The sequence below is a fragment of the Triturus cristatus genome, chromosome 11 (genome assembly GCF_964204655.1).
Source record: "Triturus cristatus chromosome 11, aTriCri1.1, whole genome shotgun sequence".
NCBI classification, from domain to species: Eukaryota; Metazoa; Chordata; class Amphibia; order Caudata; family Salamandridae; genus Triturus; species Triturus cristatus.
Window position 1 is genome coordinate 163,468,997 of NC_140594.1, and position 21,209 is coordinate 163,490,205.

Consider the following 21,209-nt stretch of genomic DNA (forward strand, 5'->3'; position numbering starts at 1 on the left):
CCACGCACCGCTGTGCACTGTCTGCACTCTGCAGTCTTTGTGTGTCCATGTTCTTCTGGCTTTGTTGCGGTTTTGAACACTGACTGACTAACGACCCACCCGGCCCCCCGCCCCCTCCCCCCGACGTTCCCTTGACCCTACACCAACGACTCGTTGAAAAAGTATGCTAGTCTACTGCAGAACGAGCACCTACCTGGCCGATTGTTTGCATACGTTTGCGGAAGTAGTTCACCTACGGCCTTTAAATGTTAGCACAATAATATAAAAAACAATGCATTTTATTTCTAACGTAAACACATACAGATTTGGTAGTGCGAGGGTTGGGGCTGGGCGGCAACAGGCAGTGTGCGCAGTTTCAGGTGACCATGCTTACACAAAGGGAGCTGGACAAACCTCTCCAGCGCTCCAGCCTTACTGAGCACTTCATTGTCTGTCTTGTTTTCCCTGCAATGTCACCTTAGGGCCCACAACATCACAGTCCGAACTTCCTTTCAGATTAGAAAAAAAAGTTTTGTTTTAATATTTTTATGTAATCTTTTTATCGATCCACTTAAAGGACATAATTGCAGCTTTCCCCATTGACAGAAAACACGAGAAGTTACAAACCTATCGTGGATAATGGCGTGATTATAATGAGAACCCGATTTTCAATCCATAAGTCAGTTAACAAGACTGTTATTACCTGCCAAGTCACTGCTTAATATTGTGTTGCTTTTTTTTTTTTCTCGTGTCTTCGGTGCCTCTGCTCTCGCTACCTCATCTCCCCTTTCTGTGTCCTCCCCCCACCACTAGCTGCTTTAAAAACACTCTTAAAATGGCCTTTTTAGAATGTACACTGTTTGTGTGTAGGTTGACCCATGGTCTGTCAAGTTACCCAATCTGGTGGTAAGTGGTTTTATTTTATAAACTGTTGTAATTCATTTTAGTTTTCAGGCTGTTTAGTTGTAGTTTCACTCCTGACTGTTTTTTTCGTCTCACTTGTTTTACTTGTTCGAACGCCTGTTTCACTTGTTCGAATGGAATATGCATAATGCTGTCACTTTCACCCTTTTAAATAACAAACACGTCCTGCGTCCTTCTTCATTTGGAGATGTTATAGTGCATATGATGACTGTGTAAGCCTAATGCACCTGGATACTTGACGGACATGACCCAGTATGTTTATTTTTCAAAGACATGACCCCCTATATATCATGGAATCACTGGGTATTACATCTGGCTTTCCGAAGGGCCAGTTGAGGATGTGGGTAGAGCCAATAGAGTAAGTGGGTGGAGCCAGTGGAAGAAGTGGGTGTAGCCGGGAAAGTGGGTGTGGCCGCCTAAAAATTTGAGCACCTGCACTTAATATTTTACAAATTAAGCACTGCTTACAAGTACAGTACGTGGTCGCCTTATTACAAGTGCATTATATTCTAATTATATACTAGTGGACTTGCTAGAAGGCGGACGGCATATCCGTCACATTAGTGATGGAGATGAGCATTCCAACCTCTAAAGCAGACTCATAGTGTCTATCATAATTTCCACAACCTATTGAACACTCCTTTTCCCATAATCATGGATAATTCAGTTAATACTCCAGCGGCTGATGGTACAAATTGTATTGGGGTGAGTAACCACATTCTTTTTGTGTATCCTGGCATCTGATCTAAACTTGGCCTGGGGTGTAGGTTGTGCCATAGAGCCCATCTAGATCTTTTCATCTGAGGAAACGATGGTGGAGACCTGGGTGAGGAAGAAGGTTCTTTTCTTTTGCACTCTGAGGCAGGAGAGGCAGGTCTGTTCATTTTTTTTCAGAGACTTAATTCCTCCATCCTTCTTTGGAATGTTGGAGGTCTAAAGATGGCGCTTCTGCACTGTCTTTTCTTGAGGGGCCCTTTGGGCAGATTTCCCCCGGGGAAATTTATGAAGCCACCCTAGAATCCTTCTTATACAGTCACTGAGAGTCTTGGCAAAAAACTGCCTGCAGATTTTGCAGGTCACTGAGTGTCTTGGCAGAAAATTTCCTGCAGATTTTACAGACTTTTGCTTTATAATCAATATAAGGACAATATATGCACATTTTGTGAGGGTCATCAGTATAAACATTCGTCTTGTAACATGATTCAAGAGGATCCTTTATTTAAGATTTTGCAATGGCCAAAGTAATTGTAATCACCTAAGAGGTAGCGGTGGAAGAGCAGATGGATAAGTTACTTACCTGTAATCCTAGTTCTCTTCCAGGGGTATACTCATCAAAGTCATAAGCACTGAATAATCCCTGCCCATGTGTGGGACCCCGGAGCATATACAAATAGACATATATATGTGTATGTTTAGAACCACATGTACATAGTACTTCCAAAAACATACATATATACATGTATACACATATAAATATGCAATAGTTAATTTAGAGTTTCCTGCATTGCAATTGTGAAATCTGGAAAGAGGGATATTCGGACCTTCTTTCCTCATGTGTGAGTTTGAGAATGGTGACTCTATCTTGGTTTGCAACCGACACAAACCCCAGATTGACCACATGGAACCTCTTGTTTACCCAGGACACCACCTCCACCATGTAATTCATCCACTTGGGAGCTCCCTCAGACCCATGCCCCCACCGCATCTTCAACCTCGGAAACCAAAGGATTGGTCAGGAGCTCACCACCCTGCCCAACACCTATGTCACCACTGCAACATTTCCTCACACCTGGAAGCACGCCAAAGTCAGACTACTCAAAAAACCCTCCAGTGACCCCAGCAAACTCAAAACCTACCGACCAATCTCCCTGCTCCCATTTCCAGCAAAGGTACTGGAAAAGATCATCAACATGACACACCTGGAGCAGAACCAGCTACTCAACTCCTCCCAATGCAGCTTCCGCAGCGATCACAACACCAAAACTGCCCTCATCGCAGCCACCGACAACATCCAAACCCTCCTTGACCAAGGAGAAACAGCAGCTCTCATCCTTATCGACCTCTCAGCAGCCTTCAACACTGTATCCCACCACAGGCTCCTCGAAAGACTCCACCACATCGGCATCCAAAGGGAAGCGCTCAGAAGAATCACCTCCTTCCTCAGCGGAACCCAGAGGATCCACTGCTCACCTTTCACCTCTGAACTCAAGAAGATCACCTGCGATGTCCCCCAGGGCTCATCCCTCAGCCCTAAGCACTTCAACCCATATATGACCCAGCAGGCCAACATAGTCAGATCCCACGGTCCCAACATAATTTCCTACACACACTAAACTCCACCTCTCACTTACCAACGACCCCACCACCACCACCAGAACAAACTTCCACAGATGCATGACAAGAGTCGCTGACTGGATGAAAAAAAACTGCCTGCAGTTGAATATAGACAAGACAGAAATTCTGAGCTACTGCTTTAATAATAGGGTTCCTCTTAAGTGGTTGTTATTGGCACCCTCGAGCAAAGGGGGGAGAGGGACTCCTGCTTTGATTGAGGTGCAGTGTGCTGTGAGTGAGGGAGGGCTGAGGGAGTTGCTTTCAGGGCTGGAAAGACAGACCCTTCCTGAAAGCAGCATCCCAGCCACCATTGGAACGGGGTTACTAACCCTTTCCAATCTAGTAGCTTAGCCCCTCCTAGATTCTTATTATGCACAGAGCTTACTGTTAGTCTATTCAATAAAACCAAATAGATTTTTTGGTACAGCAGGAATGCTGAACTCACAAATTGGAACGTGCTCTCGTATGTAATGAAGAAAAAAGTGGCTCTGCAAAATAAAATATTTGCATAGGATGACATAATGAGACCAGTTTATGGGTCATGTACATGACAGATCAAATGGATTCTTCAAGTTAGCATACCGGGGGGTTATGATTTTTCGAGGTCTTCGAGGACTCTGAAAGCTCTTTTTTGTTGATCATGCACCCTTTGAACTGTGAAGGCAGACAAAACATGCATTCGCAATGCAATAGGTCTCACATTTATGGGAGTTTAAGCTATTGGCAGTATAAATGACAATGCGTTTTATTTATGTTTCAAAAAACAAAACATACAAAAAAGGCATTGTCATTTACAATGCCTATAGCTCAATACCGGCACTTAATTATCAGGACTTGGTCGACACGCGTTGCTGCACGTCATTGACTTTCTTTGATAATAATTTACCTCACTACTGGTACTGGACTTGGCAGTGTGTCACAGTGTTACTGTTATTTTATGGAACTCGTCCGCAGTGTCTGCTGCTGAGCTCGTCCGTCTGTCTCACTCTCATCAATCCACAGTCCCAGTCAGTCAGTGCAATCTCTATGTTCCGCGGCCGCGCTGCCCTTAGTTCAGTGTTTCCGGCTGGCGGGGTGGGACACTGATTTGAGCTGGATTTTTGGTTCACCTGCCAGGGTTGGGTGGCAGCAGGCAGCGTGAGCGTGCGCAGATTTCAGATTGCGCATTGCCATGCCCTAGCATACCCGCGCTCGGGCCGGTCGCACCTCACCACCGAGTTAACGTAACTGGTCACACTTCAATCAACAGCCAATCAACTGAACTCCCCAGCCAGTGCGACTGAGCACGACGACCGCCGACGACGTTGGTTGAGGATCGCAGGCAGCAGTAGTAATGTAGCCACTAGTCCAGTAACAGGCAACAGCTGCAGCACCAGGTGATGCAGGCACTGCAGGCTGTCAGGCCCGCCTGGCCCAGTGTGCCCTAATTTTGTCAGTTAACCCACGCACCGCTGTGCACTGTCTGCACTCTGCAGTCTTTGTGTGTCCATGTTCTTCTGGCTTTGTTGCGGTTTTGAACACTGACTGACTAACGACCCACCCGGCCCCCCGCCCCCTCCCCCCGACGTTCCCTTGACCCTACACCAACGACTCGTTGAAAAAGTATGCTAGTCTACTGCAGAACGAGCACCTACCTGGCCGATTGTTTGCATACGTTTGCGGAAGTAGTTCACCTCCGGCCTTTAAATGTTAGCACAATAATATAAAAAACAATGCATTTTATTTCTAACGTAAACACATACAGATTTGGTAGTGCGAGGGTTGGGGCTGGGCGGCAACAGGCAGTGTGCGCAGTTTCAGGTGACCATGCTTACACAAAGGGAGCTGGACAAACCTCTCCAGCGCTCCAGTCTTACTGAGCACTTCATTGTCTGTCTTGTTTTCCCTGCAATGTCACCTTAGGGCCCACAACATCACAGTCCGAACTTCCTTTCAGATTAGAAAAAAAAGTTTTGTTTTAATATTTTTATGTAATCTTTTTATCGATCCACTTAAAGGACATAATTGCAGCTTTCCCCATTGACAGAAAACACGAGAAGTTACAAACCTATCGTGGATAATGGCGTGATTATAATGAGAACCCGATTTTCAATCCATAAGTCAGTTAACAAGACTGTTATTACCTGCCAAGTCACTGCTTAATATTGTGTTGCTTTTTTTTTTTTCTCGTGTCTTCGGTGCCTCTGCTCTCGCTACCTCATCTCCCCTTTCTGTGTCCTCCCCCCACCACTAGCTGCTTTAAAAACACTCTTAAAATGGCCTTTTTAGAATGTACACTGTTTGTGTGTAGGTTGACCCATGGTCTGTCAAGTTACCCAATCTGGTGGTAAGTGGTTTTATTTTATAAACTGTTGTAATTCATTTTAGTTTTCAGGCTGTTTAGTTGTAGTTTCACTCCTGACTGTTTTTTTCGTCTCACTTGTTTTACTTGTTCGAACGCCTGTTTCACTTGTTCGAATGGAATATGCATAATGCTGTCACTTTCACCCTTTTAAGTAACAAACACGTCCTGCGTCCTTCTTTTCTAATCACACTTTAGACTCTTTGGCTTGTTACCGGATCCACCATGTTTTACTGTAGAAAGAACACCACATCCAGCCCAAACACTCCAAACAACAAGTAATTTGCAATGCAATAGGTCTCGCATTTACGCAAATTTGAGCTATAGGCATTGTAAATGACAATGCCTTTTATGTATGTTTTGGTTTTTGAAAAATAAATAAAACACATTGTCATTTACACTGCCAATAGCTTAAACTCCCGTAAATGCGAGACCTATTGCATTGCAAATGCTTGTTTTGTCTGCCTTCACAGTTCAAAGGGTGCGTGATCAACAAAAAAGAGCTGTCAGAGTCCACCTGAGACAGGGGCTCCATCCACATATTGATACCTCTGAAGACCTCGAAAAATCATAACCCCCCCGGTATGCTAACTTCAAGAATCAATTTGATCTGTCATGTACATGACCCATAAACTGGTCTCATTATGTCATCCTATGCAAATATTTTATTTTGCAGAGCCACTTTTTTCTTCATTACATACGAGAGCACGTTCCAATTTATCAGTTCAGCATTCCTGTTGTACAAAAAAATCTATTTGGTTTTATTGAATAGACTAATCGTAAGCTCTGTGCATAATACGAATCTAGAAGGGGCTGAGCTACTAGATTGGAAGGGGTTAGTAACCCCGTTCCAATGGTGGCTGGGATGCTGCTTTCAGGAAGGGTCTGTCTTTCCAGCCCTGAAAGCAACTCACTCAGCCCTCCCTCACTCACAGCACACTGCACCTCAGTCAAAGCAGGAGTCCCTCTCTCCCCTTTGCTCGAGGGTGCCAATAACAACCACTTAAGAGGAACCCTATTATTAAAGCAGTAGTGCATACGCACCACTATCCCACCTTCAGCTCTGTGGGGAACACCACCTACCACCGTACACTACCAATGTTTGCCGGATAGATTATGTCGCAGCCATGTGCATTGCAGTGCGTGGACGGTGAATTTGGAGATGTTATAGTGCATATGATGACTGTGTAAGCCTAATGCACCTGGATACTTGACGGACATGACCCAGTATGTTTATTTTTCAAAGACATGACCCCCTATATATCATGGAATCACTGGGTATTACATCTGGCTTTCCGAAGGGCCAGTTGAGGATGTGGGTAGAGCCAATAGAGTAAGTGGGTGGAGCCAGTGGAAGAAGTGGGTGTAGCCGGGAAAGTGGGTGTGGCCGCCTAAAAATTTGAGCACCTGCACTTAATATTTTACAAATTAAGCACTGCTTACAAGTACAGTACGTGGTCGCCTTATTACAAGTGCATTATATTCTAATTATATACTAGTGGACTTGCTAGAAGGCGGACGGCATATCCGTCACATTAGTGATGGAGATGAGCATTCCAACCTCTAAAGCAGACTCATAGTGTCTATCATAATTTCCACAACCTATTGAACACTCCTTTTCCCATAATCATGGATAATTCAGTTAATACTCCAGCGGCTGATGGTACAAATTGTATTGGGGTGAGTAACCACATTCTTTTTGTGTATCCTGGCATCTGATCTAAACTTGGCCTGGGGTGTAGGTTGTGCCATAGAGCCCATCTAGATCTTTTCATCTGAGGAAACGATGGTGGAGACCTGGGTGAGGAAGAAGGTTCTTTTCTTTTGCACTCTGAGGCAGGAGAGGCAGGTCTGTTCATTTTTTTTCAGAGACTTAATTCCTCCATCCTTCTTTGGAATGTTGGAGGTCTAAAGATGGCGCTTCTGCACTGTCTTTTCTTGAGGGGCCCTTTGGGCAGATTTCCCCCGGGGAAATTTATGAAGCCACCCTAGAATCCTTCTTATACAGTCACTGAGAGTCTTGGCAAAAAACTGCCTGCAGATTTTGCAGGTCACTGAGTGTCTTGGCAGAAAATTTCCTGCAGATTTTACAGACTTTTGCTTTATAATCAATATAAGGACAATATATGCACATTTTGTGAGGGTCATCAGTATAAACATTCGTCTTGTAACATGATTCAAGAGGATCCTTTATTTAAGATTTTGCAATGGCCAAAGTAATTGTAATCACCTAAGAGGTAGCGGTGGAAGAGCAGATGGATAAGTTACTTACCTGTAATCCTAGTTCTCTTCCAGGGGTATACTCATCAAAGTCATAAGCACTGAATAATCCCTGCCCATGTGTGGGACCCCGGAGCATATACAAATAGACATATATATGTGTATGTTTAGAACCACATGTACATAGTACTTCCAAAAACATACATATATACATGTATACACATATAAATATGCACCCTATAATATGTCCAATAGACTGAAAAGCCAAAATTACATGGATTTCTACATTAAGAAAATAATATCACATGTAAATAATGTAACATAGAACATATACTGCACTAGTGTTCAAGAACAACACTTTCTTTTCTAATTGCAGGCAATTTGTTCTTAGGCTGCATAGATGAATAATCATCACCGGTGATAGAAAAAACTGGCACCTTGCCTTTAAGGATTCAGAGAACCTGGACACCGTGCCTTATAGACCTCCAGGAGCCCCCTGCTCCCATCATGCACCACAGGTGACAGTTAGGTCAGTTCTTTTTGTGCGGCGTACTAACATGTAGTAACCAGGATATCAGATGCAAATAACACATTATCATACTGTTGATGCTCATCCGGGGAGGCGGGAGGGTTGCTTATGACTTTGATGAGTATACCCCTGGAAGAGAACTAGGATTACAGGTAAGTAACTTATCCTTCTCTTCCAGGGGATACTCATCAATAGTCATAAGCACTGAATAGAGTAGCACGCCCATACCCACTTCCTCGCGGATGAGCAAACAATCGCAATAATTTTCAACATAGCATCTAACAAGTAATTCTCCAAACAGATTTTTGAGTGAAGCATGCCCGAATTGGGCATCCGCCTGTGTATCAGAGTCCAAACAGTAATAGCGTGTGAAAGTATGCACTGAGCGCCATGTGGCTGCTTTACAAATCTCTGCCATAGGAATGTTTTTAAGAAGAGCTGTGGTAGAAGCCTTTCCCCTGGTGGAATGGGCCTTAGGCTTACCAGGAAGGACTCAATTGGCCAATTGATAGGACAAGGATATACAAGACACTATCCACCTAGAGATAGACCGTTTCGAAGCGGCAGATCCAGTACTTATGGACCCATAGTTTATAAACAGTCGGTCCGTTTTCCTCAAGCCTTTTGTTTTGTCTAAGTAAAATTTCAAAACCCTCTTAAGATCCAACGAGAGGAGGGACCTTTCCGGAAGGTTTGAAGGATTCAGAAAGAAAGTGGGGAGAGTGATTGTCTGGTTAATATGGAAATCCGAGACTACTTTGAGTAGAAAACTCAGATGCGTTCTTAAAACCACTCTGTTTGCATGAAAAACAGTATAGGGCTCTTTACAGCATAATGCTTGGATTTCACTTACTCTGCGAGCAGAGGTGATAGCCACTAAAAAAAGCAGGTTTCCATGTCAAATGTTGTAAAGAAGCTCTATGAATAGGCTCAAAAGGAGCACTCATCAGTTTTGTTAATACAATGTTGAGCTCCCAAGGTGGCGAAGGAGCTCTAACTGGAGGGTAAACCTTTTTTAATCCCTCGAGAAAATCTTTGATCACAGGGATTTTGAAGAAGGAAATTTGATTAGGTAATTTTCTATACACTGTAATAGCTGCAAGATGCACCTTAATAGAGGAAAATTTCAAACCAAATTTGGCCAAATACAGTAAATATGGTAAAAGCACCTGTTCCTGACCCCAGACGAGATCTTGTCCATTGTTCGTGCACCATAAGTAAAACCTCTTTTGTCTTGTGGAAGGCCTCTTAGCCTCTTTAAGAATGTTCAGACATTCTGGAGGTAAGTCTAGATGTCCGTATTGAAGGACTTCAGGAGCCATGCCGTCAGCCGCAGGGATGATAGATTGGGGTGGAATACCTTCCCTTCGTTCTTGGATAGTAGATCTGGCCGGCATGGTAACCTCCTGTGTGGGACTTCTGATAGCTGAAGGAGATCCGGATACCACCACTGATTCCGGAGCTATCAAAATCATCCTGGAATTGGTCCTGTAACACTTGTTGATCACTGTGGGAATCAACGGAATTGGTGGAAAGGCATACAATAATGTCTGAGACCAATTTACCAAAAGGGCAGGGAGGGAGGAAACCTGGATGCGAAGACGGGGCATTTTGCGTTTACCGCGTATACAAACAGGTCGATGTCTGGCGTTCCCTATTCTCGGAAGATGCTTTGAATGACTCCGTCGTTGAGAGACCAGTCGTGCGCTTTGACGTATTCTGTGCTCAGGGCATCCGCTTGGACGTTGAGAGTCCCCGGAAGATGCATTGCCACAATGTTCAAGTCTCTTGCAAGAAGCCACTTCCAGATGCTTTGGGACTCTAGAGAAAGAGGCCTTGATCGGGTACCTCCCTGTTTGTTTAAATAATGCATGGTGGTCGTGTTGTCCATTTGAATCAGAAGGTACTGAGATTGAAGTGACGGGTATAATGATTTGAGAGCTAAGTGCACTGCTCTCAACTCCAAGAGATTGATATGGTAAGTTTGTTTTCCGTTTCCGACCACAGGCCTTGAACTTGAAGAACCCCCATGTGAGCACCCCATCCCTGGAGTGAAGCATCCGTGACTATTGTTTGTGCAGGAGGGTCCAGGTGAAAGGGAACTCCTTTCATGAGATTGGATCTCTTCATCCACCATTTGATGCAATCTTTGTCCAATTGAGAGAGAAGCAGCTGATCCTCCCAGCGCCCTGACACTTGCATCCATTGGTCTTCCAGAGATTGCTGCAACGGACGCATGTTCAGCCTGGCATTTGGTACGATGAAGATGCATGATGCCATCAATCCCAGCAGTGATGATACCTGCCTGACTGTGGGATACTGTGTGAGAAGAAGGTTGCGGCATTTCTCCTGAATTGAGGGCAACCTCTCCTCCGAAGGACACAAGCTTGCTTCTGCGGTATCCAGTAAGGCACCCAGATAGTGGATCTTCTGAGATGGGTTTAAGATTGATTTCTTGTAGTTTACATGAAGGCCAAACCAGTTTAGCAACTGCAGACAGTACGAGAGATGTCTCTGAAGCAGAACAGGTGACGAGCTCTTCAGAAGCCAGTCGTCCAGATAGGGGTATATGAATATCCTTTGCTTGCGAAGAAAAGCTGCCACCACTGCCATGCACTTGGAAAATGTTCGGGGCTGATTTGAGTCCGAACGGGAGAACTTTGAACTGAAAATGTTGGGCAGACACCTGGAATAGTAGAAATTTGTGATGTTTTATGGACACTGGAATATGAAAGTATGAGTCCTGTAGGTCTATTGCACACATCCAAGCTCCCTGATGAGGCTGAGGGAATATTTGATGTAAAGCCAACATTCGAAATGTCTCTTTGCGAATGTACTTGTTGAGCAGTCTTTAAGTCGAGTATTGGTCTGTATTCTCTGGTAGGACCTCTTCTCTGAACCAGAAAATAGCGAGAATAAATCCCTTGTTTTCGTTGTGGAATAGGGACCCTTTCTAGGGCATGCTTTTGTAGGAGCACGTTTACTTCTGCTTGCAACAAGTGGTGTCTTTGAAGAGACTTTTGCTGTGGAGGGAACTGATGGAGGTGGGGATTTGAACCTGAGCAGATAGCCATTCTGCACAATATTCAAAACCCACTTGTCCTTTGTTAACCTCTTGCACTCCTCCAGGTGTAACATAACACTTCCTCCCACCGGAGTGGTCAACGGGCATGGAGGAAGCCATCCCTCATTGTTTTACTGATGGTTTAGGAACGTTAGGTTGTTGTTTCGTAGATTCTCTCCCTCATCCAGGTCTTCTTTGTTGGTAATTGGTCCTGGATTGACCTTGACCCTGATTTTGCGTGTTCCAATGAGGGGTTTGAACCCTCTGTTGAGAGGAGTGTTGATTATAGGGACAGAATCTATGCCTAAACTCTTTCCTCTTTTCGATCTTCATCTTGGACATTTCGTCGTCCGCATTGGCAGCGAACAGAGAGGATCCGTTGAATGGGAGGTTTGTGATCCTTCTTTGTGCATCAGGTTTTAGCCCCGTAAGACGAAGCCATGCCGATCACCTTGAGCAGATGCCATGCGAGTATCCATGGCCGGCCAAGTTAGATGCATCTGCAGCTGCACTTATAACCTGATAAGCTACCAGTCCGCCTTCTTGTAATATTTCTTGGAAGTCCTGTTGATGTTCCTTCTGGAGTTTGTCCGAAAATCACGCCAAGGAATCCCAGAGAGACCTATCGTACCGACCCAGCGGAAACACTAGCCACCTTCATAATTGAAGCCGAAGTATTGCACATTCGTTTGCCCAGAGAATCCATATTCTTGCTGTCCTTCTCTGGTGGGGCAGTAGAAGAAGATGTAGCCGAATGTGCCTTCCTGGCTGCAGCCACTATCACTGAGTCTGGACGTGGGACTGCACGAAGAAAAAACAGGTCCTGCTCGGGGGCCTTATATTTCTTGGAAATCCTGGTGGGAACTGAACCCACTGTCGCCGGGGTAAGGAAGGTCTGCATTGCAGGTTCTAGCAGACCTGGAACCAAAGGAAGCAGAGGCTTTGCAGAAGACCTGTGATGTAAAGTTTCAAAGATCACTGATGTGGAAACTGGTGGAGTTTACATAGTGATATTGAGCTTGTTGGCACCCCTACAAAGGACTTCATTAAAAGTTCCAAGATCGTCTATCAGGGACACCCTAGATGGGGGTGTAGTGGACAGAGTAGGAGAATAATCCCTAATAGAAGATCTTGTTGACGTAGTTGTTGTTGGAGATCTACATCTTCTCTTAGGAGTAGGAGAGCAGAGAGATCTTGAATGTCCTCTTGATCTTGAACGCCTTCTCACAGGTGATCGAGACCTTCTTGGGGACCTGCGTGGAAGGGATCTCCCAGAGGCTCTGGGTGGCGATAGAGATTTGGAGAATTCCGTTCCCAGAACTCTAGGTGGCACTTTCCAGTGTTGAATACTCTCCAGCCATCGTGGCGATAAGTTAGTAGGAGACTTTTCTCTTGGATGCAGAGATCCCTCAGGTGTGACTTGTATAATGTTGATTCCAGGAGAAGATGACACTTCTCTCGACGTCTACCGCTGTGTCCTCGACGTCGACCTTGGTTTTTCTGGTGCGTCTTTAGAAGTGGCAACAATCCTCTCCCTCAACGTCGAACGTTGCCTCGACGTCGACCCAGATAATGCCACCACCGACGTCGACCACTGTGGAGACACACTGGAAGATTTATGTCTCTGCAATGATGCTCTCGACGTCGGTCTCCTCGACGGCGATCTGGACCGTCTTCTCGACGTCGAGCGTCAGTGGGTGTATGGTACCTTCGACGACGATTTTCTCATCGCCGATTGTGCCCTCGACGTCGTCCGTCTGTGGGTCAGAGAGGGATTTCTCATCGTCGAACCTCTGGACGCCGACCTTCAAGAAGGAGGCGGAGATCTCGACCGGTGTCTAGTCGTCGACGGATGTCTTGACGTCGACTTAGACCGGTCTTCACTCACATACTTCGAGCCCGAAGTATGCCTCGACATCGACTTACTTTTTGTCGATGACGGTTCTTGTCTCTTCGACGGCGATCTGTCCCTCGACGTCGTAGAATGGCTTACTCGCTTTTCTGACGCCGATTTCAACGCAGACGGCAAGCACTCTGGAATCGGCCTTTTTATGGAAGCAGGTGAAGCAGATCGACCCTTCTTATGTCGTCCATGAGAGGAGGGCTTCTTGGAATGAGACTCAAGGCCACTTTTGGTTTTTCCTCTCTCCATCGACGCATGAAGTCTGATCTTTTCTCTGACACGCAGAGTTCTTTTAGAAAATTGTTGCCAGTAGTAACACTTCTGTCGATTGTGTGAGGATGGCAAACACACAATACACACAGCGTGAGGGTTGGATTTCGCCATCTTCTTCCCCCAGGAAGGACATTTGTTAAACAAAGCTGGCATTTCTGACATAAAAAGATAGTAAAAATGTCAGAAAGTAGTTAGAAAATAATACCAGCCAAGAAAAATGTCGAATGAAGTAGTAGAAAATCAACTTCTGACTGAAAAAAGTAAAAAAAAAAAAGACTGAGCTCAAGCTTCAGGATCCTCACATTAGGAGCCAGAAAAAAGAACTGACCAAACTGTCACCTGTGGTGCATGATAGGAGCAGGGGGCTCCTGGAGTTCTTAAAGGCACGGTGTCCAGGTTCTCTGCAGCCTTAAAGGCAAGGTGCCAGATTTTTGGTATACGGTGATGATTATTCATCTATGCAGCCTAAGAACAAATTGCCTGTTTTATGAAAATAAAGGGTTGTTGTTGAACACTACTGCAGTATATGTTCTATGTTACATTATTTACATGTGATATTAGTTTCTTACAGTAGAAATCTATGTAATTTTGGCTTTTCAGTCTATTAGACATATTATAGGCTGCATATTTATATGTGTATACGTGTATATATGTATGTTTTTGGAAGTACTATGTACTTGTGGTTCTAAACATACACATTTATATGTATTTTTGTATATGCTCCGGGGTCCCGCACATGGGAGGGGATTATTCAGTGCTTATGACTATTGATGAGTATCCCCTGGAAGAGAAGTCATTTTCTCATTAAAATCTGCTAAAGCCCCCGGACCTGACAAAATCCCCGGTGACCTGTTCAAATCTGAACCCCTGATCTGGACAAGTTGTAATAATCTTATTTCTAATGCCATAGCAAGGGGAGGGGAAATTCAACCACTTGGAGGGGTGCTGAAATTATCCCGGTGTATAAGAAGGGAGATCCAAGTATTCCCTCCAATTATAGGCCTTTTGGACAATCTACAAAAAAAGTTAGCAAGGCAAGTCCTGGAAAAACTACTAAGTTTTCTTCCCACTTCAAGACGGATTTCGTCTGAAGACCAGCACATTCAACCACGTTTTCCATCTGTCCCTTCTCCATTGGAAATATGCACTATTTGCAAGCAGAAATTGTTTGTGGACCTTAGGGCCACTTTTGATCTGGTTCCCACGGGCAAATTATGGGGTGTATTGCTTAAAATAGGAGTTCCTGGGAACTTGGTGAATCTCATAGCCAAGTTCCACACAGAAAACTATGCCCAGGTCTGCTGGGGTAGTAAAGGGGAGCTAACGGACCGCATTCTTATTTAGCGTGGTGTACATTAGGGGTGCGTCCTCGCTCCCACTTTATTTAACTTATATATTAATGAAGTGGTACAAGTTTTTTTAGACTGCCAGAATGATTCTCTTCTTTTAAATAGCAAAACAATTCCAATCTTATTGTTTGCAGGTGACTCACTTTTGATTTCAAAAACACCCATGGGTTTACAGGTATTGATTAATACATTTCTGGATATTTGTTCAAGCAGAAGCTTAGAATTTAATGCAACCAAGACTAAGTTTATGGTGTTCGGAACAGGGACGACCAGAAATTGCATTCTGAGGGTAGGAACTGAGTCTCTAGAAAGAGTGCATAGCATAGATTATTTAGGAGTCAAGATCTCAGACAAACTTAGCTGGGAGCCCCAACTTAATAAGAGTATACTTCTTATCAAGCATAGAGCCTCAGCTATTTTGCGGCTGCATAAAGAATCAAACTCTCTTGCAGTGTCTCCCACACTAGAAGTATACCGTGCGAAAGCACAAAGTGCTGTGTTCTAAGGAGCTGAAGTTTGGGAATATATTAATACCCAGGAATTGGCTATAGCGGAGAATAGTTTTGCCAGATCATTACTCGCTTGTCCAGTCATGTATCCCCCTGACCCTGCTCTTTTTTTATTTAGGCATTAGACGAATCTCTTACCTGACCCCACTAAAGCCACTTGTTTTCTGTGTACGTCTGTATGTCTGTGAACTACTCCAGAACTTAAGGAATATAGGGACTCTTTGAGGGAAATCATGGCCCTTAGCAATGTCAAACAAATACCTTGGTTTAATGTTGTACGCAATTGGTTTCTGAAGTTCAGTTTTCAAACTTTTTGGCATAATGCTATCAGTATTTGTAAGTCCGACGCTAGAATCATAAAAGAAAGTTACTAGTTTTTTTTCCCGCGAACACTGTGTTTTGCGAAAGAATGATGGGCAACTAACTGAGAAATCCCTTGAATTTAAGGATATTACCTCTTTTGAAGTCTCTCTTGACATAATTACCCCTGCACTCACTAAGAGTTTGTATGTGCATTTTCAATTGTCTGTCTGACTACAAAAGTGTTTCCCTGAAGTTGAAACAAGGACACTGGTTCCATTCTTTACCCTGCTTGTGGGTCAACACCGGAGACCGTGGAGCAGTAACTGCTCTTTTGCCCAGAATATTTATATTTGAGGTGCAAGTGGATATGCCCAATATGTTGAAATCTTGGGACCAAAATCCACTCAGTAGCTTTTAGGATTCTGACAAGAGACAGCTCTACACCAGTAGTGTTTGCTGTTAACCGCTATCTCGCTGCGTTGTGGCACAAGCATTAATTTATTCTGTCTGCGGGAGGTTAAGCCACCAAGTTGTGATTTACATATATTTTTTATCTTGACCTCTTGATTATTTTATTCTACAAGTTCACGTATTATAAATTAGAGCCCCGAACCAGATAGCAGTATTCTTTGGTGTGTCCAAAATTATTTTAATCATCTAATCCAGAGGTAGCGGTGGAAGGGCTCAACATTCACAATCTAAAGAAAGATTTAAGTAGAAATTTCTGAAGTGAAAAGTGTGACTTATCTGTCTGAAGGGACAGCCAAACTCTGGTAGTCTCTTTGCACACAACATGTTGTAGAAATCGGAGTTATTATGGTCGCTGAGAGGGGTAAGAATCAGGGCACTCAACTATTTGATGAAGGGAGTCTGTTACTAAAGTGATAATGGTTAAGGCCTTTCAGGCCAATGATGAGTTTTAAAAGTTACTGTGGGGCTTCCCACCTTGACGATGCGGATGATTCAGGCATGTTAATCGATGGAAGACCTAATGATTGAGAATGCTAGTACTCTGCATTCAGACTACACACATTTGCTCAAACTCTGTACAATTTTGTACCAAATTTTACAACAGTTGAAAAAAGACATTTATTGAGACAGTTGTCCGTTCAAGCCATATCACCCTCAATAATGTCTGCTATCTTTGCTATATTTTTACATGAACAAATAGATGAGAGAACCGATGATGGTTCATTATACTCGAGAGAATCATTGCCAAATAATGAAGGCCTGTCAATTCAGCTTTACTGCGCAAATGCACAGCCACAGGATCAGCATTTTATGCACTTCATGGCTTCCAGAGAATTTCACATTTCAGTAAGGCAGTAGATACAGCCAGGTGAATTTTTGCCTTCTGCACATTCCTGGAGCGGCATACACATGTTCAGTCCCCGCAAGTCACCCTTCACTGAGAGAGCGTGTAATGTGATTGGCGGCTGACATCAACATCATGATCCTTTGTAGTCAGCAGGAAAGGCAAAATACATTACCACCATTATGAAATTTGCCAGCCCATATGCCATGCATTCATGGCTGGGTCACATTAATATAAAGGTGTTGCTAATAGCATACATTCCGCAATGCATTTGCCATGCATGACCTTTGCTCAATTCCACTGAATGCCCAGAACTGTAAAACTATTGGAGTGACTCACTTTTTGATATTGGATAATCACTATGCAAAACTTGCTGAACTGGACCGAAGCTCTTTAGAATTACTTAGTTAGGTCCCCATACAATGAGCATTAACATTTAGAACTGATTACATGTTTTGCTGCATCTTAGTACTTTTTTTCATCACAATCAGTTGTAATTGTACCAACCAAGTTTCTGTCCATCCCAAGACTTAGGAGTCTTGCTTCATCACAATCCACGTTGATGCCAAATATTAAACTTTGAATAGGCTTGTAGTGACTGCGAAGTCGTCCAACAAATTCCCAAACTGGATCCTCGCCTTTGCAGACTTGCTTGAAAAGTGTCACTGTATATTCTACATCCTGAAATAAAATGTTTGACAACATTAATTTAGCTGATGTGATTTACCTACATTTTTACAATATATTCTGTAAGTCATGTGGTTAGCGATTTTCAGCAGAATTAAGGAGTGCTGTCAATTGCCTATGGCTTGGATGTGAAATTGCCATACATAACCATATGGCCAGAGGATCATAACACCCAGACTATATTAATATCAGCCCATGTTTATTCATGAATTCTTAACACTGCTGACAGTCAACCTGTTCTCCCTTTGACCTCATAGGAATTAGAGGTATGAAGTGGAATAAACCCTTTCTCAATGAGGTTTAAATGCAATATGAGGTCCTCACCTGGAAGACATGTTCACCTGCTACCCATCTTAACTTCACACTCGGACAATGGACATTTTGACCAATGTCAAAGCCAACAGCATTTACAATGTATCTATTTATTTGATGCAGTTTTATGTAGTGTGAACATGGCTCACAGGACTCAGAGTGCTTTACAATAAGGAGGTGAATTATTACTAGATAAGATAGGGCAATCACAGTAATAAAAACAGGATATAAACCGCAATCTGTTAAAGATTGGAAGATAATCTAATCTAAATTGGAGTAGTTCAAATACCAGACAACTTTCATAATGCATAAGTCTCTGAAATTTGTGGGAGGGAGTCCAGGGGTGAGAGCTAACAGAAGATTCTGCAAGAAGTAGTCAGGAAAATAGTACCTGTGAGACATCATGAGTAAGTGCCAGTGTAATGTTCAGATTTAAGACCATTTGCACAATTCACAGAACTATCTGGTGTACGTGAAAGTTCTTTCAAAGCATCTCATGGCATCTTCTGCTACTTTTTCTAGAATCTCTACAGAATGTGGCTGGAGATTTGGAAGCTTTAGTCTCTCTGGCAGCACAGACTTAGTCAACATACCATCATGATACAGAGAACTCAATGGACTGTAAACCATGCACCCCTCTGAGCTTTACATAGCGAAGAGGCGTTTTAGGCAAAATTCAGTCCTGTGATACTCACAAGAGTATTTATTAATGGGCTCCAAACCTCTTTTCATCTGATAGACTTACACAAGAACTCTCACTAGGAGTATATTTTATGATTTTTATTAAATCAAAAGCCTATCCTAGTGCACACAATATGTATAGTGGATACTATAAACAAGGGCGTGGCAATGATAGTGGTTAACAAACAGAAAAGTAAAACATACTCCAACATGATAACATTAATTCAGAACTTCACTGTATTGGTTCTCCAACCACTCAATTTCTCTCTCTAAATAAGATATTCTTAGCATCAAAAGGAACCTGTGCACATTTCTTAGATGTACTTGTGATGACCCTTATACCTTAGTGGAACAACAGTAGTGTTGCTTCATAAGAATCAATCAACAATCTATTGCTTCTGTCACTGCTTTCAGCAGCAAAGGTGTATCCAGGCAGGCTGGTAATTCAATCTGAAGGTTCGATGTGCCTTCCTTTAGGTTTCAGAAAGGTGAAGATGTTTATCGCTTTCCTAGAACAACCCTCTGCTTGTATCACACTGGAAGCGAAAATTCCTCTATCTTTAATGATGTTCCACTTCAGCTTATTTACGCTACTTAGACTTTGATGAATGTTATTGAAACAATCAATATACATGCCCTAATGCTATTTCAACTACTTATGTTTCTGTGAAGAACAAGTTATTGTCCTTCGGTAACACCTTGTCTGGTAGAGACCCGATCTAGCCCCAGATTCCTTACCTTTTGAATTATCTTCAGGTGTCAGACTAAACCTGGAAATTGTTCTCGAGTAGTACTGCTGTGCACTGGTAGGTGGCGTCATTCAGCTCTGTGTGGCATCGTCCATGCCAGAAGTGGTATGAGCAGTGCCACCGCAGTGTGCTGACGTCAGTTACTTTTTGCGACTTTCCACGCCAGGAGCGCCAAGCCACGAAGAACACTGACCACTGGTATGAAAAACTAGGGTCCTGAAAGGGGAAAAGCCCTGTCCTAGAAATCCATTCAAAGAGCGCGGAGGATGGGTGGGTCGGTAAGGAATTTGCAGCTAGAGTTTCTACCAGATAAGGCGTTACCAAATGTAAATAACTTGTTCATCTGATAAAGCCTTCCAACTACAGATTCCTTACCTTTTTAACAGTTACCCAAGCAATACCTCCTCGAAGGTGGGTCTGCTGACCAATTTCATACGAGGAAGTCCTGAAGGACTGAACGGGCAATGTGCCACCCCAATGGACCTGACTGTTCAGGCAGTAATGTTTTGTGAACATGTACAAGGAAGCCCACATTGCTGCCTGGCAGATATCCAGGACCAGAACTCCATGTGCTAATGCAGTGGTGGCAGCTTTGGCTCTGGTTGAATGAGCATGCAAGCCCTCAGGGGGTTGCTTCTTGGCAAATGCATAGCAGATCTTGATACAGAGTATGATCCATTGGGAGATGGTTTGCTTCTGCACCGCCGGTCCTTTCTTCACTCCAACATACCCCATGAAGAGTTGGTCAACCACCTGAAACTCTTGTGTGGGGTCAAGGTAGAACAACAACACTGTTTTTGGGTTTAGCGAGTGAAGTCGCTTGTCTTCGTTAGAGGGATGTGGTGGAGCGTAAAAAGCAGGCAGAGTGATAGCTTGGCCTACGTGAAAGGGAGTGACCACTTTCAGTATAAAGGAACTATTTTGTCAATGTAGATGTTCAAGTATAGCAGCTTGGATGATAAAACCTGAAGCTCGCTGACCCTCCGAGCAGATGTTACTGTCACAAGAAAGGCCATCTTGATGGTAAGGAGCCCGCGAGGAAAATTGTGCAAAGGCTCAAAAGGAGCCTACATAGGGAAAGTGAGGACAAAATTGAGGCCCCACTAAGGCATAATAAAAGGGTAAGGTGGAAACAAATGTTGCAAACCTTTCAAAAATGTATTTACAACAGGGAAGTTGAAGAGGGAAGGCTGGTCAGGCAACCACAGGAAAGCTGTAATAGCAGAAAGATAGCCCTTGAGTGCCCACAGCAGAGCCCTGCTGGGCAAGAGAAATAATGAAGAGAAGAACCTGAGAAAAGGGGAAAGAAAGGAGATCGATCTGTCTTTCTGTACACCATGCCACACATTTTCCCTAAAAGCAGGCGTTTACCGTCTTGGTAGAGGGACACCTACCAGCTAAGATGACATTGCAGACTTTGGGCTGTCAACTGTTGTTGCTCAATCTCCACGCAAGAAGGCGGAGCATTGACAGGTTTGGGTGGAGAACCCTCCCCCGCTGCTGCAACAGAAGATCCTTCCAAAGGGGCATCCTGATCGGAGGCATATTGAATTTCTCCTTCTTGAGGAATAAATTGATGGGGGCACAGGTGTAGGATAGGACAAAAGCCTCAGTCCTTTTTGGACACCAGTAGCGGGAACAGCAACCACAACCTACTACTGGCATTAGCACCCTCTCTATAGGTCCCCTAGCCAAGAGAGATGTCACTTCCTGGCAGAGAAGATACAGGTGGCCCTC

The 21,209-nt window shown here is 43.8% G+C and overlaps 1 protein-coding gene across 1 annotated transcript in view; it reads right to left on the reverse strand.

The window, feature by feature from the left end:
- The window catches only part of CFAP251 (cilia and flagella associated protein 251), a 670,115-nt gene that overhangs the window by 266,876 nt on the left and 382,030 nt on the right, over positions 1-21,209 (reverse strand). The window contains exon 14 of the mRNA XM_085633872.1: positions 17,551-17,724. Within this exon, the coding sequence (XP_085489998.1) occupies positions 17,551-17,724 (174 nt within the window). The remainder of the gene's footprint in view (positions 1-17,550; positions 17,725-21,209) is intronic.